General features: G+C 46.8%; 1 protein-coding gene across 1 annotated transcript in view; it reads left to right on the top strand.

The window, feature by feature from the left end:
- LOC144677033 (vasoactive intestinal polypeptide receptor 2-like) overlaps window positions 1-5,940 on the top strand; it is a 215,023-nt gene extending 209,083 nt beyond the window's left edge. Inside the window, exon 13 of the mRNA XM_078537306.1 lies at window positions 3,901-5,940. Coding sequence (XP_078393432.1) covers window positions 3,901-4,056 — 156 coding nt within the window. The 3' untranslated portion in view covers window positions 4,057-5,940. The remainder of the gene's footprint in view (window positions 1-3,900) is intronic.
- Window positions 5,941-27,362: the final 21,422 nt, after the last annotated feature.

Here is a 27,362-nt window from a genome sequence, read left to right as displayed (position 1 = left end):
CCTCCAGCCTCTATGCATTAAGTTGCTGTCTACAGGAACCGAAGTTGAGAATACTCACTTTGAATTCCACTGTCCAGGGTATTGTGTGCTTTGCCTGGGTCTGTTTAAATCTATTTGTTTTTTACTGTTGCCTTAACCTGCGTGTAACTGGAAGCCAGATTAATTCGGGGTTTTAGGAGTTATTATAGTAGTAATTTGTTGACTTATGTATGTGCTTGAAATCCTTTCTTTTGTTAATAAATGTTTAATTTAGTTTTCTAAAGAACCTCTGAAGTCGTGGTGGACTTATTACCACTGAATTCAAGGCACGCATCTCGAAATAAAATACAAATGTCAAAACAGTTTTTGTGGCCACATAGTCAAGTTTCCCTTGTGGATTTGATCTGTCTGGCTCACATCATCTGCCATGTCATAACAATATGGTGCCAGGACCTTCGACCCCATGAGGTATCGGCGGGGCAGACGAATCACTGCCCGCCCCACCATGAGATTCGACAATGTCCTCGCTGATGCATAAAAAATGAGCTGAAAAGTGGAAGATCAGGCGTGAGAACCTGCCCCACGGCCTCGTGGGAATCACGCTGACTTTCCCACCTGCCAACGCGCTTGGTCTTTGGAAGGGAAATTTCCACCTATCACGTTAATCAATTAGGGAATTCTGCCTTCCAGAACTTCTAATATGTTAGAAGCACCTGGGGACATGGTCTGTGAGCCTCTGTGCATTCATTTTAAAAGATGAGAATTACAGGCTGTGTGATTTCTCCACGAATGTCAATCTTTCCCAAAGGTTACCACTGATATAAAACATCATTCCAAAGCATGACTCACCCCTGAGGAAAATCTTAATAATAACTTGCAAGGGGATGGCACCCCTAATTTCAGCTGGTTTTTGTTTGCTATAACAAAGTATGATCTATATGCAAGCTAGCACTGGGTTTGTCTAGGTTCCTAAGCCTAGTAAAGATGCACATTTGTTTAAGAACAGAAATAGTTTTAAGAACACGTAAAGGTTATTATGTTTGTAGGTGAAGTGCACCTAGATTCCATCTCGCTGTAAGCTGTCAGTCTCTTCTCCCTCCAGAACTCTATCCAATTCTTTCTTGAACTTATTCATTTTGCCTGCTTCAGTGACCTTTGCCCGATAACTTGGTTACAAGACTTGAATGTTAAAGGAATGTAATTTTCTAATGGATGACAACAACAGGCAGCCAGAATCTGGAACCTGGCTGTAATCCTGCACACCAACAGAATGTCAGCTAGCCTTAAGGGAAATAATGCCTGAGCAGGCAGTGGCAAAGATCCCAATAAAATAACAGCAGCTTGCAGCTTGTGTAGCACCTGTAACATAGTAAAATTCTCAAGACACTTTGCAAATAATTGGACGGACAATGAGCAGGAGTTTGCGAAGCGAGTTGTTTAGGACACCGAATAGTTGTGGAGGTAGGTTTTGAGGAGGTTTTTGACAGTGATGGGAGATATCATTTCATACAGCACAGAAGGAGACCATTCAGCCCATTGTGCCTGCTCCAATTCTTTGAAACTGCCCTGCTGCCCTGCACATTTCCCTGTTCAAGTATAGATACTCCACGTGGTGGACTGGTGTCCCGTCCTGGGTGTACTCTGTCTAGTGCCCATTGCCTGTCGGGATAGGCTCCGACTCCCCGTGGCCCTGAATTTCATGAAGCGGTTTTGTAAAGTGAGTGAGCGTAGATGCTGTTGGAAGGGTCTCTTCCCTGAAAGACACCAATCCAGCTGAGTTTTAACAACACCTCAGCAGCTTTCATAATCACTCCCCCACCCCCCCAACCGGGATCGGTGATTACAAACTCTGCAGTGACTCGTCCAGTGTCATAACCACTTCCTCACTGCTAAATACAGCAAGATGAAAGGGTTTTTAGGAAGGGAGTTTTAGAATGCTGGGAGTAGAGCGAGGAGAGAATACACAAAGGAACAAGAGGGTGCGTGCTAGAACATGGGGCTGGAGAGGATTCCAAAGAATTCATAGAAAAGGACGAAGCTTTTAAAATCACTGCAGGCGGGAATGGGAAGAGCTACTGGAAGTCAGTGAGGTCAAGGGCGTTAGGTTGACCTAGACTTTGGACGGGACAGTGTGAGAGCAGCCGAGCTGTAGGTGACCGGCGAGGATAGCATCGGAGAAGTTGAACCAGGAAAGATGGACAAAGGTTTCAGTAGTATCCAGCCTGAGATCAGAATGAAAGCTGACAACATTGTGGCTGCTCAAAAGCCAAGTTTAACCACTTTAGAGAATTTGAATCTGGGCCCTTGTTGTATTTGCAGTTTTTAAAAAAAGATTCCTCAGTGGGCATTATCCACAATGGTACTAGTCTGCGAGCTAACACGAGACTTTGGAGCAAGGCTGTTTTTGTAGAATGTAAATTGTCTTGTAGTCCTAGACTCCAAACAGGAGAATGTGACAATACCATTTTCCAGACTTTGCTCATCCCTATCCAGCTGAAGGTCCCCCTGAAGGATGAGATGTCAGATGAATGAGTGGCTGCTGTTTCTGCTCCGGAACTGCCCGCAGCTACAAGTTGGCATCAGGGGAATTACAATTTTTCAGCTCTGTTAATAGTTAATAAATAGGGCATTTTCACACATCCAAGAGGTCCACTTTATACCTTTATGAACACGGCTGCTGTTGACAGAGTTACTCGGTAGAAGTCTTTGTTACACAGCTGAGTTTTCCTGGAATTACCATTCACTAAACGAATGAGTAGTCGGTAAAGCTGGAGGAAGTATTGGTGTGCCAATAATTATTGCTTGCACAGCACCCCATCAGAGAAATGTCAATTCAAGGAGTGGTGGTACTGTTGCTGGACTAGTAATCCAGAGACCCAGGGTAATGCCCTGGGGACCCAGGTTCGAGTCCTGCCACAGCAGATGATGGAACTTGCAGTCAGTAAAAATCTGGAATTAAAATTCTAATGATGACCACGAAACCATTGTTGATTGTTGTAAAAAACCATCTGGTTCACTAATGTTCTTCAGGGAAGGAAATCTGCCGTCCTTACCTGGTCTGGCCTACATGTGGCTCCAGGTTGACTTTTAAATGCCCTCAGAAATGGCCTAGCAAGCCACTCAGTTGTATCAAACTGCTACAAGGCCTTAAAAAAGGAATGAAACTGGACGGACCTCCGGGCATCGACCTAGGCAACGACAACAGCAAACTCAGCCCTGTCGACCATGAAAGGTCCTCCTTACTAACATCTGGGGGCTAGTGCCAAAATTGGGAGAGCTGCCTCACAGACTAGTCAAGCAACAGCCTGACATTGTCCTCCTCACAGAATCATACCTTACAGATAATGTCCCAGACATCACCATCACCATCCCTGGGTATGTCCTGTCCGACTGTCAGGGCAAACCCAGCAGAGGTGGTGTCACAGTGGTATACAGTCAGGAGGGAGTTGCCCTGGGAGTCCTCAACATCGACTCCGGACCCCATGAAGTCCGATGTGGGCATCGCAGGCTCGGCCAGCATTTATTGCCCATCCCTAATTACCCTTGTGAAGGTGGTGGTGAGCTGCCCTCTTGAACCGCTGCAGTCCCTGTGGTGTAGGCACACTCACAGTGCTGTTAGTAAGGGAGTTTCAGGATTTTGACCCAGCGACAGTGAAGGAACGGCGATATATTTCCAACTCCGGATGGTGAGTGGCTTATGATACAATGATCACTATTCCCTATATTAATGCATATGTTAATACATATTAATATATGTGTAAGTTAATATATGCTGATATATTTTAATATATATATTAATGAAAAGTGCAAATGTATTAACATATACATGATGTATTTATGTGGCTGTGCTTATTTTTAGGACTAAACTACAATAAATTAAATATATTATAGCCATTGAAATTCTTCATTTTTAAAATATAGGTTCAAGCCGAACTGAAAAAGAAATGGCGGAGCTTGGTTTCCAGTTGTCACTTAAAGTCCGATTACAATATGCACAGAACGTCGATTTCAGGGAATGGTTCTCGCAGAAATACCCGAGCTCAGTCCTTCCTGCAGACAGAAACCTCTCTGGTATAAGCGTGGTTCTGAGGGCGGTGCTGAATCCTGCAGTTTTCTACCTCCCATACATACATTCATCGGAATCAAGAGATCCACTCGTGTTTTGCTTGGACACATGAGAGAAACCGAGGGGAACATCAGGCACAGGCGCTTTCTTTCCAAACGCAAGAATTTTTCAAAGCTTGCATTTTGCGATGAGTACATTTAAAACTTCTCAACAACATGTGCAGCAGTCAAGACAACACCTTTTTAAGGGTTTCTTGAAAATCGATTATATATGTAGTCTTCTGCACAGTAGCAGCTCGAACACTCGTTTACTGAGCCTTGTGATGTTGACTTTTTCTCATGTAAAAAATGGCCAGTATTTCATATTCAACTCTTTGCAACACGAACAAGGCACATCACCAGTTGTTAGAGTGCTACGAGTTCCTGTTCTGATGTCCCAGGGGATGGATGGACACCCACAAATTTGAATGCCTCATGGAAATCCATCCACAGCATTCATTGGAATTCTACCAGGTCCCAACTTCCATCACAAGATTTAAATCCGTGAGGTTTTATTTATTGTTTAAACATTCCGGGATTTCAAGGTGGATAAATTATGTTCTAATCATTGAGTAACTTGGTATTTCTGTACTTAATTTCATCCCCAAAGTTCGCTTTGAGGAATTACTGTGGGGCTGTATTGTGAGTAAGTATGTGGCAGTGATAAACTAATCCTGCTGATCAGTGGGATTATAGTGCTCGGGAAGTAATTAAAGCCTAAAGTTTACTGTAGCCAATGTTGGAACGCTTGGTGGGTTTGGATGACATTCCTCTCTCTGCTATTTTCTTAGAACCATAGAGTGATACAGCACTGCGGAAAGCCAGTCAAACCATTTTCGAACAAGCTCTCCAATTAATCTTGTCCCTGTAGCCCTGCAATTTTTTTTCCACTTTAAGTATTTATCCAATTCCTTTTCGAAAGCTACCATTTAATTTGTTTCCAACAGCCTTTCAGACAGTGCATCATAACTCACTGTGAAAAAAAAAAATCCCCTCATGTCCGTTCTCTCCTGTGCTTTTACCAATTAAGTTAAATCCATGTCCTCTCCAGTCATTGGAAAGATTTTCTCCTTGATCCATTATCGACGCCATTCGCGGAGTTGAGCGCCGCTATTAAAACTCCTTTAATCTTCTCTTCCCTGCGGGGAATACCCCAGTTCCTGTAGTCTCTCTACGTAACTGAAGTCCCACAATCCCAGGTACCATTTTAATAAACCTGCTCTGCGCACCCTCTAAGGCTTTGGCATGGCATAAATTCATTTGCTTTGAATGGGACAAAGCCTGATTAAGATTTCGAGCAGTAATCCCAGCCTTACAGCTCCATTCAAACAATATGAGCGGGAGTTGTATAAAATGTCACAGATGCATATAAGATCCACCCCTCGACCAAAAAATATGTAGCTTTTTTTGGTCAACTTAGAATGATCCAGTTGATGAAAGCACATTCGATGCATTTCTATCACATTATATGTATTGACTGCCGTTCTAACAAATAAATATGTCGACAAACAGCAATATTCTTGAGTCGACACCAAATGGCACAAATTTGACAACAATGTGATGTAGAGAATTAATAGCAACCACGATCCACTCATCTTCTTTTACTGAATTCAAAATCGCTGATAATTCCATTTGTCTGACACTGACTTCACACGTTGCTTTTCTATTTATGTTGCTTATGTCAAATAATTGGATGATGCAGAGAAGAAATTGCAAATTTCCAGGAGTTGAGTATGTTTCAATAAAACAGAATCATTCTTATTTCAGTGCAAGAGTCAGTATGATGATATGAGCATCCGGAGGCCTCAAGTTGGTCCTGATGTTTCGATGAATGCCTGTAACTGATAGACAGCAACAACAGGCAGAGTTTTACGGTTCCCCGCCAGGGGTCTGCAGCCTGGGGTGGGGGTGGGGGGGGCAGGTGGGGGGGGGAAGGTGGGGTGGGGGGGAGGTGGGGGGGGGAGGTGGGTGGTAGGGGTGGGGGAGGGGGGTGGGGGGTAGGGGTGGGGGCGGGGGTGCGCGGGGCCATAAAATTCCTCAGATGGCCTTCCTGCTGCCCTTGCCCCCGCCCCGACCTGTCTGCCATTTTACATGGGGGCAGGCGAGGCCTCAGCTGCCAGTCCTCACCCCAATTGAAGCCCCTAAGTGACCGATTAATATTATCGTTAAATTATTGGCCGCTTAACGTCACTTCCTGCCCGGCCTCGTTTGAGGCTGATGGGATGAGTTCGGGGTCAGGAGGGCAGGTCTGCTCAGGCCTCGGGGGTGAAGGCGGGAGGGCCTCCCTCAAAGGCCCCTTTTCCATGTCGGGCACCCCCTTTCCTCTCCCTTCCCCAACGAGGTCTGCCCCAGTCGGTGCTCCCTGACCTCTTGGCCGCTCCAAGCAAACCCCCCCCCACTCTTCTCCCCCACACCCCCAGGCCTCACCTCCACTCGGGCCATGAGACCAACCCCCCACCCCCCCTCACTTACCTGGTCCTGGACTCCGGGATTTAGGGTGGAATTTTATGATCCCGTCTCAGCCGGGAACAAGGCCGGAAAATGCAGTGAACCATTTAAAAGTCCATTGATTTCGGTGGGACAGGAAAATCCCGCCAGCAGGAGGGGATGTAAAATTCCACCTGGGAACCGTTTGTAGCCCCGGTCTTGACCACTGCTGCCACTGACAATGCTGGGATTACAGAGCTGCCGGCCAATCAGATTAGCCTTTATTGTATAAAAATGTCCCAATGCACTTCACAAAGACATTTTAAAACAAAGTATGACACCGAGCCACGTATCAGGTCAGATGACCAAAAGTTTGGCCAAAGAAGTAAGGTTTTAAGGAGTGTCTAATGCAGGAAAATGAGGTAGAGAGATGGAGAGGTTTAGGGAAGGAATTTCAGAGCTTAAGGCCAAGCCTGAAAGCACCACCAGCAATGGCGGAGTGATTAAAATCAGGGATGCACAGGAGGCCAAAATTGGAAGAGAGCAGAGTTCTCGAGAGGCTGGAGGAGGTCACAGGGAGAGGGAGGGGAGGGGCCATGAAGAGATTTGGAGAATTTTAAAATCGAGATGTTGCTGGACAGGGATCTGGTTAACCTCACTGAGCACAGCGTTGATGGGTGAACAGGGCCTGGAGCTAGTTCAGATACGGGCAGCGGAGTTTTAAATGTGCTCAGGTTTACAAAGGGTGAAAGGTGGTGGGCCAGCCAGGGCAGCAGTGGAATAATCGAGCCTGGAGATAACAAAGGTGTATATGAAGGTTTCAGCAGAAGATGAGCCGAGGCCGGGGTGGAGACAACTGGCCTTGGTGACAGAGAGGATATGAAGTTAATAGCTCATATACCCAGTAAGAACCCAGGAAGAACGATAGTGCCCCTGATTACAGCAGGTGGTGCTTCAATTCCTCCCTCCACAACCCCACCCGGAAGCTGATCCATGCGTTGATGTCCCTTTGAGTGAAAAAGAACTTCCTATCACTTTAAATGCTGCTTCCATATTCCAGAGTTGAATTTGAACTCTCTAAAAGTGGAAATGTGCCAGGGTATATGTTGGGAACTCTCCAGTTGGTTATACTGTGGTTGATCCTTCCAGCATGTCATTTTGTTTTTTGTTAAAGAATGATTTTCCAACACTTGCAGGAAAATGATGGCTTCTATTGTTCAGAAGACTCCATATCACTCTGGTTTGCTGCCCTGTTTGGAGGAGTGCAGTCAGGAGGCACATTTCATCCTCCAGGGAAACAATGCTTATTTATTTTGTGGATGAGAGAGCAAGTTTATACACTCCAGACTAATGCACCAACCTATAACAGGCTAATGCTTTTCTTAAAATATTAGACGAGGAAATGTCATTAAGCCAATGTCACAAACTGTCATTCCTAGGCCCAAGTTTCAGACCAAGTCCTTTTCATAGACAGTGTCCTCAACCAAAATCACACTAGAGATTGCCTTGTGCAGTCATAGAGCTAGAATATAATTAATCCCTGGAGTATATAGCAGGTCAGGCAGCCAATGTGGAGAGGGAAACAGTGTTAATAGGCTGGACCAGGTGGCAGACTGGGAGACACAGAGTTGTTAAAATGCCCCTTTTCCCAATGCAGTCCCATCGCTGGGGCAGCCAATTGAAGCACTTAAGGCGCCAATTAGGGTCTATTAAATAGGGCTGCTGCCATTTTACTGGCATTTGCAAGCTCAGGGCCCTCATTTGGTCCTGACATCGGTATTCTGTGGCCGGCAGTACAATTCAGTCCAACGTTTCGGGTCAGTTTGTCAGAACCATTTCTCTTCTTGTTTCGGATTTGCAGCATTTGGTTTTTGAATTATTTGTAAACTCTGATCACAGCGATGTCTTGCGGCAATGTAGCTGGACCTTCCATTGTGCAGCACATTGCAATACTTTGCCAATTGGGGCTTACATTAAGCAGAGTACACAAACACTCCTCACAAAACTTGCTACAGACAGAAGTAAAAAGCTACAAAGAGAAAAGCGCCAACAATTCTTTCAATCTTAAAAACCCAGCAGCATGCCAGCAAAGTGAATTTATTGTCGAGGTTTTCATGGATGCTGATATTTGCTGATGTTCATTTGGCACTTGCCCACTTGCCCCACTGTTGACCTCAGCACATTTCATAGGCCCGGCCCAATCTGAGTTGTTTTATTAGTTCCTTTTGGTCTTGTCGCCGCACCAGAACCCTACCATGCTGATGCCCCCTTAGGCAGCTGCAGCATGCTGGGAATGTTGGTGACTTTAACTGATCAATTTACCAAGACCTTTCCAAGATTTCTAACCCATTGTGCTAGTTCTAGTGACGCTGAATGCCACTATGTTGCTGCCACAGCTAGCGTCCAGCATTGCTAAGACGGAATGAGGGATAATGTGACATATGGCATCACCCCATCCTTGCCACTTTTTTTGGATAGGGCTATCTGTATTTAGGTGGGCACACATTATGAAAAATAATCAAGCAAAAATTTCCCCTCGCTTCCAGATAGCAGGGTTGACTATTGCACTTCACCGGTAGTGAAAAACTAATCTGATTGCAAATAATAGTTCAAAGGTTCATGCTCTGGTAAATGTTTCAATCGGAAGAATAAGTGAAAGCAGATTTCCTGTGCGTTTGCACTCTCTTCACACTCCTAACAGCTCAGTACTCAGCACCACCAGGAAGTTGTTTCAGCGTCACAGCAATGCACAGGGTGTGGTATAACTGAAACCAAATCAGATTCATTCGACAGTAACCTTGCACAGCATGGGCTACATGTTCGTTTGGTAATGCGAGTGCACAGCAAATGTTTTAAATTGCTGACCGTTCAGTTCATTTTTCAAAATAAAACCCCAGCCTGCACATGACTGAAATCCAATCACCACACCACTGAAACCAAACCTCTACAACATTGAATTACAACTTTTTTTGAATTCATTCTCAGGATGTGGTCATTGCTGACAATGCCGACATTTATTGCTCATCCTTATTTGCCCTTGAGAAGGTGGTGAGGGGCCAACAATGGCCCTCCCTAACAGCACTGTGGGTGTACCTACACCACATGGACTGCAGCGGTTCAAGAAGGCAACTTACCACCACCTTCTCAAGGGCAATTAGGGATGGGCTATAAATGCTGGCCCAGCCAGCAAAGCCCACATCCTGTGGAAGTACAAGAAAGAAAAATGAGGTTAGCTAGGGAGTTACAGAATTTTAGCCCAGTAATAACACAGGAATAGTGATATATTTCTAACTCAGGTTGGTGACTTAAAAGGGAGACTCAGAAGTGACGGTGTTCCCCTGCACCTGCTGCTCTTGTCCTTCGAGATGATCGGTGTCACAGGTTTGGGAGGTGTCCCCAAAGAACCTTTGTTGCTACAGCATTGAAAGCAGTCCCTACACCACTGAGACATACGAACATACGAATTAGGAGCAGGAGTAGGCCATTCGGCCCATCAATTCTGCTCCGCCATTCAATAAGATCATGGCTGATCTGATTGTGGTCTCAACTCCACCTTCCCCCGCACCCCCAATTACCCATGACCCCCTTGTTAATCAAGAATCTATCTACCTCTGCCTTAAAAATATTCAATGGCCCTGCCTCCATTGTACTCTGGAGAAGAGAGTTTCACAGACTCACAACCCTCAGAGAAAAATATTCCCCTCCTTTCTGTCTTAAATGGGAGACCACTTATTTTTAAGCAGTGTCCCCCAGTTCTAGTTTCACCCATGACAGGTTCAATGGCAGGCAGAGGGGGACATTGCAGCAGGAGGCAAAAAGTCAGTATCCCACCAGCGTAAAATAATGGCGGGTACGTGCGCTCCCACCCATCACGGCGGGTCGCCATTCCCACCGGAGGCCGGCATGAAACCGTTTTGCATCTCGTTACTGGGATGGAGGCCCAACCAGAATCATCCGCCCGCATCCGATTTCCCGTGCCGCCAGCGGGTTTTTACGGTGGGGCAGAGGACACCTGCACCAGCATGGTGTGCAAATGTCAGACACCTGCAAGAAGGCCCAGGGCAGCTCACCGAGATCGGAAGGGAAGGAAGTAAGTGGAGCATCTACGATGTGGATCTTCTGACATCAGGACCTTAACCAGGAGGTGGATCTTCTCACTTCCACAGTGGATCAGCTGATGTCTAGTTGCCTTTTAAATATTGCATCCGGATATTATGATGGGGCACGAGCCATCCAGCCCTTCCTGACGCACAAAATATCAGGAAACCCCCGACTGCATAGTTAATTAGGCCAGCGATACAACGCAAATTCCCAGCAGCCTCATTGGCATGAAAGTCTCCCCACTCTGCCGCCACAGGGCTTAGTCCCAGAATGGGAAATACCACCCCTTTCAGTATCCACCCCCTCAATTCCCCTCAGTATCTTATATATGAACTTTGCACAATTGTACCACAATGTCTATGCTACTGAAATGCAGCCTTCACATAAATGAACCCCAGCCTCCATACTATTGAAATCTAGCCTCCACTTCCTTGGAATCTAACTTGTCCACAATTGATACCCATTGTGCTGTGCCATTGGACAGCACCTTCCTCTGACAGCATCTTCCTTGACCTCTACCACCTAGAAGGACAAGGGCAGCAGATACATGGGAACACCACCATCTGGAAGTTCCCCTCCAAGTTACACACCATCCTGATTTGGAAATATATCACCGTTCCTTCACTGTCACTGGGTCAAAATCCTGGAACTGCCTTCCTAACAGCACTGAGGGTGTACCTACACCACATGGACTGCAGTGGTTCAAGAAGGCAGCTCAACACCACCTTCTCAAGGGCAATTAGGGATGGGCAATAGTAGTTGGCCCAGCCAATGATGTCCACATCTCATGAACGAACAAGAATTAAAATCAAATCAGCACATCATTGAAATCCATTGAAACCAAATTGCTGCTTCAACTTAGAAAATCTGATTGTAACTGAAAAATGTGGGAAGGAAATATTGCGGTTGAATCACTCGTAGCTTCCAAACAGCTTCTGCAAGCTAAAGAACAACGAGTGGCAGGTTAAAAATATTACAGATACCCTCGGGAACATGACAAGCCAAGACTGCACATCCAAAATTGTGCCCCCACAACGTAGCCCAATACTGTGAGCACTTGTAATGTATTTTGTACCCAAACTGCCATGAGGCAACTTAAGGGTGAGATAATTAAGTGAAAGACATTAATTTGTATTAACTGCAGTTACCTATAAGGAACAGATCAATCTCATAGTTGGCAATGTTCCAGCTCCTGTAATATCTGGCAATGTGTTCTAAGGACAGCAAACTTTTAAAACCACAATTGGCACAAGCTCACAGTCACGAAAGGATTTGGTAAGAGTCTTTGCTATATTCTAGTTCATTAACTTTACACATAGTTCTTAGGCACGTGGATTTGGAAACCAGACACTGTCAGGAGCCAGTTCCAAACAAAGCACATGCCGCTCAAGATTGGGTTTTCTGAGCACTGTGGATGTGATTACTGGATAATTATTTGTGCAGGGCTATGAGGAAAAGGCAGGGGAATGGCAGTAGGTGAATATTTCATATATAGGGCCAGCATGGACACGACAGGCCAAATGGCCTCCTCATCTGCTGTAACTATTCTATGATTCAATTATGTCAACTAGGGAGAAAATGATGAGTACAGCTCATGGACGATTTTGGGGTGAGGCATGGTGAAGGTGACAGTGCGTGGCGCAGAACCACTGCAAGTATGCAAATCTGGCAGATCATGACATCACGATGCCATTTTTTGAATTCAGCACTTCAGCTAACATCCTGTCTGAAGTTGACACAGCTGAACATGCATTCAGCAGCAGGAAGGACCATCTCGACAGTCTCCCCTCCCCCCAACCCACCAGCTCCACAGGGAGTGGTGTGGCTGGCGTTCAAAGTGTTTTTGATAAATTCAAGGCTTCTGTACAAACGATTGCTCCTAGTTGTCATTACACAAGTATCCATTCCCCTTGGAATTTAGCATGACTTGGGAAATGGACAGAGGTCACACAGAGCAGGGCAAGCTACTAGAAGAGAGAGGAGGAGGTGATGGAGTAGGCCTTTTCTGCCCAAGGTGTTCAGGCAGCAGTTCTCCCACCTGAATCTCAATGGGGATCAGTATGTAAAACATCTGTGCTTCAGTGAGGCCATCCTCACTGAAATTAGCCATATGCTGCAGCCATAACAACAACCTCAGATCAGAGAAAGGGTCGCATTTCCAATGCTCTGAAGAGTTAATCATACACTGCAATGTCCATTTTTGAGAGCTGTTCAATTTAGCCCCTACTCACCACCTATGCCTATTTCATACATTTCCAGACAATAATAGGGGGAGAATTCTTAGGCATCCTCCTGGTATCTCATCATAGCTTCCACAGAATTTTGGCAGATACCTCTGAGAAACGTCACAAGTGGCTGTTTTTATCCATTGGGATCTTCCACCAATCTCCCACTGAAGTTATAGCCACAGATTAGGAGAACCTCGACAAAAATTCCAGATTGGTTTATCAGTGAGGTGAGACATGAGCATCACTGAAGGATAAAAAACATAATTCATCCATATCCCCGGATATCAATGGGAAAATGCAACTTTCAACCCTCGTATTCATGAGGTCATTCAGCTTTGGCCCAACCTTGTATATAAATGTGACAATTCAACGCATAACAAGTGAGTCTTCCTCAGCTCATGGCTGATGACCAATAATTTAATTGTCTTTTTATTGGATCTCCATGAGAATTATGTTGGAACCAGTGAGCGGAAGACAATAATAGGCTAATTACCAAATCAGGACAGGATTGGTTTCAGTGACTTTGGTAAATTGGGACAAAATTGTGCTGTCACTACTGTCCCATCACCCAATGACCACTGCATTACATTGTCTCTGTACTAAACCACCACTTTATCATGTGCTTTGTACCAAAACATCATTGTATCAAACTGTCTCAATGCCAAACTCCTATTGTGTCAGACTATCACTAGACAAACAACCACTATAGTAAAACATCAGTGTGCCAAACTGCATTGTACTAAATTGCCTTTGTATCAAACTGTCATTGCACTGAACTCTGCTGTACCAAATCACCACTTTAACAAGTTTGCAAAATGCCAACCTTCCACTATCTGATAGATCATTGCGGCAAACTATGTACATATTGAACTGTTTCCATATCCAAATCACCACCATACTAAATGTCATTATACCGAACAACTAGTACACCAACCATTACTATACCAACTATGTGTATGCCAAAACATCACTGCATCAGAATACCATGGGTAGAAACATCCACCCCATCGAAGGGGTTGTGCGGGGGCGGGCGCAGGTCCGATCGGCGTCCCTGATCGGGTCCGCGCCACCATTTCACGTGGGCGGGCCAGTTAAGGCCCGCCCAGCGTGATGCGCACCCGGAAGCGCTGAGCGCCCCCTCTCCGAGCGGGGAGAGAGGGGTTCCCTGAGTCAGGGTCTGCGCTTTTTCACGCATGCGCACGGAAGAGCGCAGAAACCTCCCTAAGTGCCAGAGCTGCCTCAGGGAGATTAGTTTAAGTTCCAAAAATTTTAACAAAGAAAAAAAAAATTTAGATAAATGTCCCCTCATGTGACAGTTTCGTATGAGCTGGGACATGCCAATGAACTTTAATGAAAAAATGTATTTAATTTATAAACCCTTCATAAAACCTCATCCCGCCCATGGATGAGGTTCCATGAAAAATGCGAAAGCCGCCTGGGCTCTTCGCCTGCCCGCCAACCTTAAGGTTGGACGGGCAGCTTTCGCGATAGGCTTAATTAGTTCATTAATGGCCTTAACAGGCCTTTGACAGTTCAGCAGGCGCGCAGCCGAGTCACTGAACTAAAAATCTAAATGACGCGCGGTGACGTCAGGACGCACGCCCGACGTCACCCCGTGATATTTTATGCCTCAGCCAGTGGGCCCTGCACCCGCAGGCCGAGCCGAAGATTCAGCCCCATAATACAAAATGCCTCTTTGCCAAACTATCGTTAGGAGCAGGAGGAGTTCATATGTCCCATCAAGCCTGCTCCACCATTCAGTAAGATCCTGGATGAGATATAACCTCAACTCCGCTTTCCTGACATACCCTACTCCCCCTTTCATTCTCTTAGTGTCCAAAAATCTATCGACCTCTATCTTGATTATACGCAATGACTAAGCATCCACCGCTCCCTAGGTAGAGAATTCGAAAGGTTCACAAGCCTCTGAGTGAAGATATTACTTTCCATCTCAGTCCTAAATGGCTGCGCCCTTACCCTGGGACCTTGACCCCTAGTTCTAGGCTGCCCAGCCAGGGGAAACAACCTCTCAGCACCGAGTCTGCCAAAGCCTCATTGTACCGTCATACCATATCGCCACTCTACCAATCTGTGAATGGTTTATGGTTTTTTTCCTAAAACACAGCTGCTACCCATGCCCTACATAAGCACTAAACAATGATCTGTAAAGTGCTTTACTTTGTGTATTTTTTCCTCCTATATGAAAAATGGCTATCCCAGCCATTCCATCCCAAAAATATTCCAGCAAGTGATTGGAATTTGAAATGATGATAGTTTTATCTAAAGGTTCTTGCACTCCGTGAAACATTTCCGGTCAGCCCATCTATTCCTGAAAAGGACCTGGAACACATTTAAGTTTACTGGAAGACCAATTTTTAAGAAAATATTCATGCATAAGGAGACTTTTACTGAACTAAATTATAGAGTGTGTAATTAGAACTCATGAAAGCTGAATCACAAGTGTCTCAAATACAATTCCTTGTAAATTGCTGTTCAGATTAAAATAATTTGATGCTGGGACTTCATTGTTATTGAGGCAAGAAAACAATCTTTGATGAATAAACCTGTGTTGTGTGCTGCTGAGAAAAGAGACATTTTTGTCAAAGCTTTTCATCTTGCACTCTCCAGAACAATTCGCAAGAATACCAAATCTAAAGGGAACAACAATTTAGAAGATGAGATTGAACAGATTGGTAACAGGGTTATTAATTTACCCCATCAACTGATGCATTCCTCATGGCAACACCTCTACCAATCAGACTCCACTTGCCAACCAATTAGCACTCTCTTCTCATACAGTATAAATTGTTGTTCCCTTTACAATGGGTATATTTACAATGGGTATATTTGCTCATCACTCCTGATGAGTGCAAGACGAAAAGCTTTAACAAAAACGTATTTTTTCAGCAATACTCAAGCTCTGTACTACCAAGCGACTATTCGTCAGCCTGTGTTGTATTTGTATATTGTACAATAGATGGCTAACCCCCGAGGATCTTGGTTGCCTTGCTGATATATAACCATAAACAAAATAAACGAATAGCCCTATTGAAATGTTTTAGAACAAAATAGGAGTACAGATCATATGTGCAGTAAACTTCAATGTGTTGTATCCATTGGACTGTAATCTGGTGTAAATTATTATTGTTAGCAAAAAAATGTACAGATGATGGTGTAAAGAGTTTTGTTTATAAATGGAAACAGTATTTTAATTTGTTATGTGTTGCCATTATTTTTCTAAACTGTGTTTTATTGTTTTCACATTTGCAGCTTTTTGATTGTCAAGTTAATGGTGACCTCAGTGTTCTTAATAAAGTGCTAAGCTTTATGTCTGTTGGCTACAAAGTCCTTACAGGAAAATGAGTTGGGAAGGTCTCAACTTAGTTTCTAGTGAGCACAAACCCACAGCACAAAACTGCTCCAGATTTGACGCTAATCAGCACTTATCAGCCCCTCCCTATCTTGATAACCTCCACCAGCCTTACAACCTTCCAAGATCTCTACACTCCTCTAATTCTGGCCTCTTGTGCATCCCCAATTTTTATTGCTCTGGCATTATGGCCGTACCATCAGCTTCCTAAATTCTAAAATCTGGAATTCTCTCCCTTAAAACTTTCTGAATATTGTTACAATCTGACCAACAGAACTATGCCACAAGATTTCACTTTATTTTCAAAAACAAACTTTATTGTACATAAAAGACGTAAAACAAGCACTATTAATTTAACAACATGGTTTATAACTATATATGTTACGCATTCAAGGTTTACTGCCTACTTCCCCAAGAATTCTCGTATAAGACACAACAATCTTAAAGTTATTTACTTCTGTAGGGAACCACTCATAAGTATGCCACAATCCTCTGGAGAATCCTCCTCAGATCCAGCTGTTCTCAGAGGTAAAACTTTCATTTACCACCTCTTGACTGTGGATGCTCAGTCTCTTGTTCTGGTTACTTTTCAATACTCCCAAGTTAATTCAGTTGATTGTTTTCTTTTGCAATAAGACACTATGAGGCCCACTGTCGATTCTCCCACTAGCTTCAAGCCAGACTTCCATTCCTTTACAAAATTCAAACTGAGATTAAGCCTTACCTGCTTTCCACATGGTTAATAATGAAGTTAGTGCTTTACTCTGCTTCCAGTGCAGGTCTGTCTAAATGTCATTTACTTTGGTTAACTTCTCTCAGTGCACTGCAAACCACACAAGGTCTACTCTGCAACTAAAAGACCTCTCCCAGCAAACATGCATATAAATTGAAACCAGGAAGCCTTCCTGAGCTTCATGCATCTCCATGACAACATAGCCTGCTCTGGGCTATCCTCAAACTGAACTTTAAGTTAATTATCCCTATTTATAGTTTGTTTTTTAATCTGATTAAGTAAATAGGTTTTTCAGGGTTTCCTGAATGCTTTAAACTAATTTAACACTAAGTTCCAAAACAAAACATTACTCTGGACAGCCATTAATGCAAGCATTATGGACATCACATTTCCAGTTCCTTCGCTAAGTAAGGCCACCTGCTGTTTTGATCTTATATTTTTAGCTGTTAACTTCTTAAGGCAATATGGCCCCAGACTTTTAAGTGCAATAAGCTCCAAGCTTGCTTTAATTCACTTATCCCATTTTCTACAGTTAAGCTTTAATAAAAATTATATCTCAAAATGCATGAATCATGAACTAAATATTCACCATAATCTCTTTTCTCTTTTAAGCCATTCCTTAAAGCGTAACTCTTTAAACAAATTTTGGGTCACCGATCCTACTATCTCCTTATATGGCTCAGTGTTAAATTACACAAGAAAATAGGAGCTGGATTAAGCTATTTATCCCTTTAACAAGATTATGGCTGATCTACCTTAACTGTACGCTCCCGCACTATCCCTATATCCCTTAATTTCTTTGGTACCCAAAACTCTCTCGACTTTTGTCTTGAATATACTCAATGAATGAACATTCCCAACTATCTGGGCAGAGAATTCCAAAGATTCACAGCCACTTGACTAAAGAAATCTCTCCTTATTTCAATTCTTAATGGCTGACCCCTTATTTTGAGTCTATGGGCTGAATTTTCTGGCTGGCACGGTGTGGGGGGGGGGGCGCCGATGGAGCGGGAACGTGAGCAGGTGCGAAAGGCTGCTCACAATGGCTGGGTGAAGGGCTCTGCAGAGGGGCACTGAAGGTAACGCATGTCTGGAGGGTAGACCATTGGGGCAGGCCAGGCTGGAGGATAGGGCGGGGGGGGGGCCAGTGTGCCCCTTGTTTTTATGGTGACCGCACTTGCTGCCCTCCTCGAGGAGGTGGCAGCACGACAGGAGGTGCTGGTTCCCCAGGACAGGAGGAGGAGGCCTCCCAAAATGACGAAGTGTGCCTGGGAGGAGGTGGCAGAGGTGGTGAGCTCCCGCGATGTGGTGCAGCGCACCTGGATCCAGTGTTCAAGCGCTTCAACGATTTGTTGCGCTCAGGAAGGGTGAGTACCATGTTGGCATTGGTCACTAACCCAGCAGGTCGGCTTTCCCCGCTGCTGACTCCCTCCGCCCCCAAGTCTGAGTGTAGTGACTGCATTGAATCATTGACGGCCTGTGTCCTTCGCTGGGTGGGTCAGCAGATATTGCCCATGCCGAGGTCACCCTGAGAGGGTGGTGAAGAGACGGGTTCTGCCCCCGCAGCATGTGGTACACTGAGACCCACATTACTGTTTTAGGGGCAACCTGGAGGAGCTGCACCCAGGCACAGTGCTGGAAATCCAGGACATGTGCAAGTCAGGGTGATGACAGGCTGGGAGGGGAGCTTCAAGGTGACGTGGCAATGAACCATCTGCTGCCCTCTGCGCTCCATGTGCTTGCGCCTCCTTGCTATGGAAGGATATACCGTGTGGTGCCTAATGTGATGTAGGCAGCATTTGGCCAAGGGGAGGGTGGGTGGGTGTGGAGCCAGGCACAGTTCACGATTCTGATCCAGTTTGAGCAGGAGGCCCTGGATTTGGAGAGGCGCCATGTGCCCAGGTCCACTGGTGTCGGTGAGGCTGGGGCGCTATGGCCAGGTATGTTTGCCCAGCAGTGAGGTCACCATTGTTCTCCCAACAGCCATGGCACTGCTGAATGTTAATTGATTTAATTTTGCAACATGGCTTGACCATTGTTTATGGGAGGATGAGCGCATAATGACCCGGGGACAGGGATGTACATTGACATTGTCTCCGCGTTAACTGATCCAATGTCCTTGTTCTTCCTTTCAGCATCAGCGGAGCTGGGCCTGGAGGAGGAGCAGCAGAGGCCCCCTCTCACACCTGAGGGCCCTGAAGTCTCACCAGCGTCACACCATCTCGGCCAGGCAGGCACCAGCTCAGATACCAGCACCTCGGTGGGAATTCGAACACCGGCTAGTGTCCCGGGGCACAGCGGTGAGGGCACTTCACAGTCGCTGGAGGAGCTGGCAGAGGCAGAGAGTGCCCATGGTGCCAGCAGTCAAAGGACTGCAGGGTACCAGGCACATGCTCAGACGGTGCCTGATGATGTGCTTCTGGAGTCGTCCGCGACGCAGCAGGGGCAGGAAATGCGGCCGGGTGTGTGGGAGCATCTGGGGGAGATACATGAGGCTATGCTTGGCTTGGTCTCCGTGGTGGAGGAGTCTACGCGGAAGATCCCCAAAGCAATGAGTCACTTATCCGAGCGACATGCGTCCTCGAGTGGCTACTCTCATGGAGAGGCTCCTCCAGGAGACCGGTCAGGGCTTCCTGGGGATGCGCTCTGACCAGCAAGCCATCACATCGGCCTTGACCACAGCTGGTCAGTGCCAGTGTGGGATATGGTCTGGGCACCAAGTTTCCTAGCTCGGTGCCCATCCATCCACGGTGAGCAGGGAGTTCCGAAGCGACCGTACATCAGCGCAGCAGCTGCCTGTCGTCTCTGTGGGCTCCTCTCAGGGCGCTCTGGATGAGGGCTTCAGCTCCTCTGCCCCTCTCCCAGTGCTTTATCATCTAGTGAGGCTGTGACGACTGGGGAGATGCCAGCTGTGGAACTGGCAGCTCCCTCCCAGGTGGGGCCAGCACAGGGTCCACGGGCCAGAGGACGACCGCCAAGGTCATCCAGGCCAACAGGACAGCAGAGTCAGCCGGCTGTCTCAGGTACCACTCCCAGCGATGGGGCAGCACCAAGACGTAGCACCTGGAAATGTAAACATAAGGCACCTTAGGCACACCACAGGTTTATCACTGGTGCTTTTGTGTTGGCCCGAGATGAGATCTTAATCATTTGCTTTGAATTGGAACACAATTGTCATTTTTTTGGCTTAAATTTCTTTGCTTGTGATATTAAATTCAGACAAGTGACCAAGGCAGAGGGTGCCTCTTTTCTTCTGTCTGTGTATGGTTTCCAAAAATGTTATGAGTGATTTGTGGGACATTCAGCTTTATTAACAAGGCCCTTAGTTACTGTTCCTAACCTGGCAGATTTTGCACGTGGGTATCGAGTATGGAGCCGACAGCCCAGGCTTGTCCTGGAGGTTCATATGTGGTGTGCTAGCTGAAGGTTTGTTGGATTAAAGCCTCCCACGTGTCCCTGCCTCCCTGGAGTATGCCCGGGTCAGCGTCTACCCCCTCAGCATTTCCCTTTTCCTGCTCATCCTCGGACTCACTGCTGGACTCATCGTGTGCAGCCGCAGACACTGCGTCAACGTCTTCATCGTTCCCCCGTTCCAGCGCAAGATTGTGGAGAGCGCAGCAGCAACCACTATCACCAAGACACGATCTGGGGGGTACAAGAGTGCGCCCCCTGAGCGGTCCAGGCATCGGAAGCGCATCTTGAGAACACCGATGATTCTCTCTACCACAGCCTTTGTGGTGCCGTGGCTCCTATTGTACCACTGCTCAGCTTCTGTTCTTGGATGGCGGAGAGGCGTCATGAACTACCTTCTGAGGGGATAGCCCTTGTCACACAGCAGCCAACCATCAAGCCGGAGCACTGAAGAGCCCCGGCACCTGAGAGTGTCTGAGGCTGAAGGCACCGTGGGAGCTGCCTGGGTACCTTGCACAGACTTGTAGAATCAGCATCCTGTGATCACACACTATCTGCACGTTCATGGAGTGGAAGCCCTTCCTGTTGACGAAGGCACCGGGCTCACCTGCTGGCGCCTTGATGGCCACATGTGTACAGTCTATTGCACCCTGGACACGGGGGAAGCCAGCAATGGCTGCGAAGCCTCTGGCTCACTGTGTCTGACTTGCCTGGTCCTAACAGTAGAGGATGAAGGTCAATGCACGCCTGAACAGAGCATCTGTAACCTGTTTGACACAAGTGTGGACAGCTGATTGGGAGACACCGCAAAGATCACCCACCGAGCCCTGGAAGGAGTCAGAGGCAGAGAAGTTGAGGGCAGCTGTGACGTTTAGAACCACTGGTATGGGGTGTCCACCCTCACAGTTCGCAGAGATCTCAGGCCCAATCATCTGACAGATACAGTTGACTGTCTCCCTTGAGAGACAGAGCCTCCTTCGGCACTGCACCTCAGATATATTGAGGTAGCTGCTTCGCCGCCTGTATACCCTGGCAGCAGGATAGTGGCGTTTTCTGTGACCCCTTCTGCCTGGGGCTACCTCTTGGCCCTGCGCCCCTTGTGCCTGTGCCTGTCCACCCAAAGGTGGCTCCACTGGAGGCTGAATATGCATTCCTGGCCTCCTCCCCCTTCTAGCCCTCCCTTCCTCCTCAGAGGAGGTGCCTCCAGTGGAGAGCACAACTCCAATTCCCAGGCTAAGGGAAGACTTCCAGAAACCTGCAGGCCCAAAAAAGATTCCTCACTGCAGAGTGCTGACCTGAAGGTTAAGAGTCCAGACCACGCAGCTGGTATGTGTTTTGAAGTATTGCAGATCACACAGGCAAGTTTCAATAACTTTGAAAAATCAATACTTGACTGTGCACATTCGCGACCTCAGTGAGCCCTCTTATCCCGCCCTTTGATGAGGTTTATACAAATATCTCCTACTCGCCTGCCCGTTTTGCCCGTGCGCTGACCCGAAAATTGCATGGGCGCCGAAAAATCGTGCCGATTGGTGAGACGAGGGCCTTAAGTGTCCCGTTAATTAATGGCGGGTGCGCAGCGGATATCATCATGTGCCCGCCCAACCAAATATCGCAATGGCGCGTGATGAGGCGGGCACGAACCCAATTGGCGCCCCCAATCGGATCCACGTCGCCATTTTAAGTGGGCGGGCCAATTAAGGCCCGCCCAGCGTGACGCGCACCCGGAAGTGCTGAGCGCTCCCTGTGCGGGCGGAAGGGGGATTGCTTGAGTCAGGGCCTGCATGCGTGCAAAAGAGCGCAGAAATCTCCCTGAGGAACAGAGGTGCCTCAGGGAGATTAGTTTACGTTTTAAAAAGCTGAATAAAGAAAAGAAAAAATTTTAAGACAAGTCCCTTCATGTGACATGAGCTGGGACATGCCAATGAATTTTTTTTCAGTTTTCATTCAATTTATAAACACTTCATAAGAACTCATCCCGCCCGTGGATGAGGTTCCATGATAAATGCGCAGGCCGCCTGGGCTCTTCACCTGCCCATCCAACCTTAAGGTTGGACAGGCAGCTCAGTTTATTTCTCTAATTAGTTTTTAAATGGCCTTAATAGGCCTTTGCCAGTTTGGCGGGTGTGCAGCTGAGTCGGCCGCGCGCCCACCGAACTGAAAATCTAAATGATGCCCGACATCACCCCGCGTCATTTTACGCCTCAGCGAGCGGACCCCGCTCACCGAGCTGTGCCGGAAATTCTGGCCCTGCTCTCTGTTTTCTTTCCAGTAACCAATTCCCCAATTCATATTAATATATTGTTCCCAATCCCATGGGTCCCGATATGGGGAATGTCGTCTTGAGTTGTACACGATCAAGGACCGGATTTTTGGCTCGCCAGGCGGGTGCGGTGGGCGGGCCCGGGAGCAGCCAGGAAAGGGCCCCCTGCCCGTGATCGGCCTCTGGCCGCGATTTCACATTGGCTGGCCAATTAACGGCCGGCCAGCATGACGGACGTGCTGAAAAGCTCAGCACTAACAGGGTTGGGGGGGTGGGGGGAGGAGGGCGAGCGCAGAAGTCTGCACAGGTGCCGGGGAGCGCCCACCGAGGGCAAAGAGCTGTCTCAGGGAGCTGAAGAATTTTAAACTCTTAAATAAAGATGTCAAAATCCTGGATATCATTTTCCACATATAAGAAGCGCTCACCTAAACATATCGATGATAAAAGTTCTGCCCAAACATTTGTATCTTTCAAAAATGATCAGAAACCCCACCCCGCCCTTGGATGAGGTTTGCGCAAAAACCCAAAGGCCGCCTGGCTGATTCGCCAGCCCGCCAACCCGTAAGGTTGGACGGGCAGCTAAAAATAACATTCTTGATCAATCGATTAATGGCCTGAAGAGACCTCTTAATTGTCGGCGGGCACGGTGCCAATTCTCGCGCCGAGCAGAAAATTCTGGCCCCGAACACCACATCCAACGGTTCCTCCTTAACCACCCTAATAAATACCTCCTTAAAGTTGTTGCAGGCTTAACAAATCACTTCAAACTCAAAGGCCAGGAATTTTCCCTCATCAGGGCGGGCTCAGCAGGGGCAGGCGGGAGCAGTCGGGAAGTCCACCGTCGCCCGGAATCGGGGTTGGGCCGGGATTTCACGCTGATGGGCCAATTAAGGCCCACCCAGCGTGAAATTCGTGCTTCAGCGTTGCCTGTGTTGTGGGGGGGGAGGGGGACAAGGAGGGCAACAGTGCAAGTTCGCACATGCGGGCGGAGGCGCGCTGGAAAAGCTCCCTGAGGCACAGAGCGGCCTCAGGGAGGTGAAGAGTTTTGAAAATTAGAAATAAAGATTTTTAAAATGTTAAAAAAAAACATGTCCCCTCATGTGACTCTGTCCCATGAGCAGGGTCATGTTAGAAATTAGGATGAAATTTGTTTATTTTTAACGACAGGTCGAAATCTCATCCCGCCCGTGGATGAGGCTTCACAAAAAATGCATGGCCTTTTCGCCTGCCCGCCAACCGTAAGGACGGGCAGCGAGAAATATAATTCAATTACATTTTTAATGGCCTTAATAGGCCTTTTAATTGTCAGCAGGCGCTCTGCCAACTCCCGCACGCGCCCACTGACCGAAATAGCGGGCGAGTACACAATAATGTTGGGATGCTCGCCCAACGTCACCGCACGTCGTTTTATGTTCGAGCGGGTTGGGCTCGCGCCCACCTGCTCAGTGAATAATCCTGCCCAATATAAAATTCTACCATATTATGGTCACTCTTTCCTAGAGGCCCCTTCACTACAAAGTTATTAGTTATCCATTTCTCAGTGCTAAATACTAGGTGTAAACTTTTGGTGCAATAATGCACCCGCGAAGCACCTTGGGACTTTTTACTAGTTTAAAGGTGCCGAATAAATGGAAATGGTTGTTGTTATTTTGTTGTTTCCTGTCACGTAGTTTCTGGCCATGCGCTTCGATTGATAAATAGGAATGAAGTTAGCAACAGAAATATCCCAAGAGAAGAATGTTTCACTACAGGAAGAGATAATTAGGCCCAAAGGAGCTTATTCATTATTTTTAAGGAGAGGAATAGACATAAAGACCATTGTGTTTGTTTTGTTGAAGGGTCATGTTGGACTCGAAACGTCAACTCTTTTCTTCTCCACCGATGCTGCCAGACCTGCTGAGTTTTTCCAGGTAATTCTGTTTTTGTTTTGTATTTCCAGCATCCGCAGTAGCTTTTAACTTTTTGTTTTTATCTCTGTGTTTGTTTCATCGTTCATTTAGAGCATGACTAATCTATACCTTAACTCCTGTCTTTGTTCTATGTCTCTTCGTTCTCTTACCTGACAAAAGCCTATCAATCTCAGTATTGAAAGTTTCAATTGACTCAGCATTCACAGCTTCTTGGAAGTCAGGATTCCGGATTTGTGCCAGCCTCAGTGTGGAGATATTTCCTGTTTTCAATCCGAAATGGTCTTGCTCCAATGTTAAGCTTCTATCCTTCTGTTCCGTACTGCCCCAGCAGAGGAAATTGCTTTTCTGTTTCTCCTCTACCAAGTCCCTTAATCATTTTAAATGACTTTATAAGATCACCACTCAAACTTCAAAACTCAAGAGAACACAAGCCAGGGTTCAGCAACCTGCCTTCATAACTTTAATCCTTTAAACCCTGGAATCAATCTGGTAAAACTGTTCTGTACACTTTCCAATTCCTTTAACCTGCTTACTTACTATTTCTTTAAATCTACTTCTCCCGTTCCATCCAATTGCACAATGCAAGCACTCGGAGATTGGCGGTAGCAAAGGCTGAGTCACAAGAGTAAGAGTGCTCCGTGAATCGTAGTTGTATATCTCACTGGACCAAGGTTTATACATTTTTTTTGGCCAAATGAAATTGTGCCCACTGCCAGCCAGTTAGAGCAGAGGTTGTCGATTTATATGGAGAGGTGAAGGGTCAGAATTTATGAACTTTGCAGCTGAAGGAATTGGGGGAGCTTTATGAAGAAGCTAAATGCAAAAAAATATTTTAAAATGTTTCCCAATTGGACTTACTCCAAAGACTGGTAAGAATGAATGTGTTTTTTTACTCTGTCCTTCTGATTCCTATTTAAAAATGGTATCAGATGGGTAATGTTCCAACTTGGCACTGCCAGTGAAGAGCCAAACCCAGTGGGCACACATATTAGAAATTCAAGCACACCTTGCACATGATTTTCTGATCGCTTACGGATATGGCCACACTTTCTGCTCATACTGGCCCCGGTATTTCATGGAGCAGGACTTTCATGCTGGGAGAGAGGGTGGACGGATTGAAGGAATTCTGGCCAGGAGCCTGGGAGCCCAATTTTACCCGAGTGGTAGAGATTGTGGGCAGGTGTGGGGGAGGAGTGGATACAGGGCGGCTTGTAGGCATAGGAGTTGATTGCTGGAAAGTCGGAGGCAAATTGGAGCGAAGAATGGGGTGGGACGTGATCAGGGGAGGATCAGCGAAGAAGGATCCAATCGTGGTGCTGGGTGGGGCAGGAGGGCAGGGACCAGAGTGACCCAGTCACAGGGCAGGAGGTTCCTTTAACAGGTGAGTGTGGATGGTGGTGGGGGTGGGGGTGGGGGAGGGTGATTGATCTTGGAGGCGGAAGCAGGTTAGCTGAGGGCCCAGCTGGCCTGTAAGCCACTGAGAAAAGCCACTTATCTCTTCCACACCGCAGCTCATGCCTCCCTTCAGCTGCTGGATGAAACTTAAAAAGGAAATAAATTCTGAGGCTCGCAACCTGATTTAAACGTTAAGCCAACAACCCACCTCCTGAGCGGAGGTTGGCTGCCTGCCTCCACCCCCTCCCGTCCCGTCTCCGTTAAAACTAGAAATGGGTGGGACTTGTGGTGGGTTGGGCTGAGGATATTAGAATTTTTAAATTTTGGAACCCCGTCCTACCAAACCCAACTTTTTTATTTTGGAGGTTAGATTTCCCCTCTTTTTTTTTGCGAAGAAGCTCTCCGTCATGTTAGAAAATCATACCTCCGAGTGTATCCCTGGTAGTTTAGAAAACTGCTTGGATGAACATACAGTAGGTCCCATGGAATTTGAAAATCTATCATGGAATATGGAAAAGCCATTCACTGCCCAATTAAATCCCTTCCCAGACCTTGCGCAATCTTTCTGCTATAACAGCCCTGATTTTACAATCGCTGGATCATTGGAGATCAGACGTACCCCCATTGATGTACTTTGGGACCCCGTGGGAGTCCCAGTGCAATGACTCCACGGGAATTGCCCAGTACCCTCTGAATTGGGGTCGGAGATCTTGGACAGTTCCGTGAGACACACCTGGATTGTGGTGCAGGAAATGTTAGACTGAAAATTCTTATTCTAACTCCTGGGAGACTATACAATTGACTCCCCCAATCACTCACACTGAACCCCTCCAACTCCCTCTTCGATTCCCTGATTGCCACCCCAGAACCCACAACTACACCCCCTGACCTTCTAACCCCCCCCAACCCTCTGAGTAGCCCCCTGACGCCCCAACGCAACCCCTAACCCCCACTGACCCCATGAATTCCATAGACTCAACCTGACTAGCCCCCAACACCCAACTACCCCGTGACCCCTCGACTCAACCCCCAGCCCCAACTCCCCGCTGCCTGACCTGACAACCCCTCCTGACCCGACCCAACGACCCACTCACCCACCCACCCAACTCACCAACCTGCCACTCTACCACCTCACCCATCTGCCACGCTACCCAATTAACACATCCACCCACCCACCCTACCCATTCACTCATTCATCCACTCACTCACTCATTCATCCATTCACACTGGACATTTGAACTTACCTTATGGCGGCTGGTATTGTAAAAGTTGGGGGAGGGGTGCGGTGGGCTTCTGCACTGATTTTCTTCGCTGCTCTCTGTGTGGATTCCTGCGCTGAGGGAGTTTTCTGCATCGTGGGTGGGAAATTGGAGCCTTTTGAACACAGGGGTTCTGATTCGGATCAGAAGTTTTGGGCCACGGTTATATTATTCCAAAATGA

This window comes from Cetorhinus maximus, chromosome 3 (assembly GCF_964194155.1).
Source record: "Cetorhinus maximus chromosome 3, sCetMax3.hap1.1, whole genome shotgun sequence".
NCBI classification, from domain to species: Eukaryota; Metazoa; Chordata; class Chondrichthyes; order Lamniformes; family Cetorhinidae; genus Cetorhinus; species Cetorhinus maximus.
The sequence above is the reverse complement of the archived record's forward strand: the minus strand, read 5'-3'. Positions and strand labels throughout refer to the sequence as shown.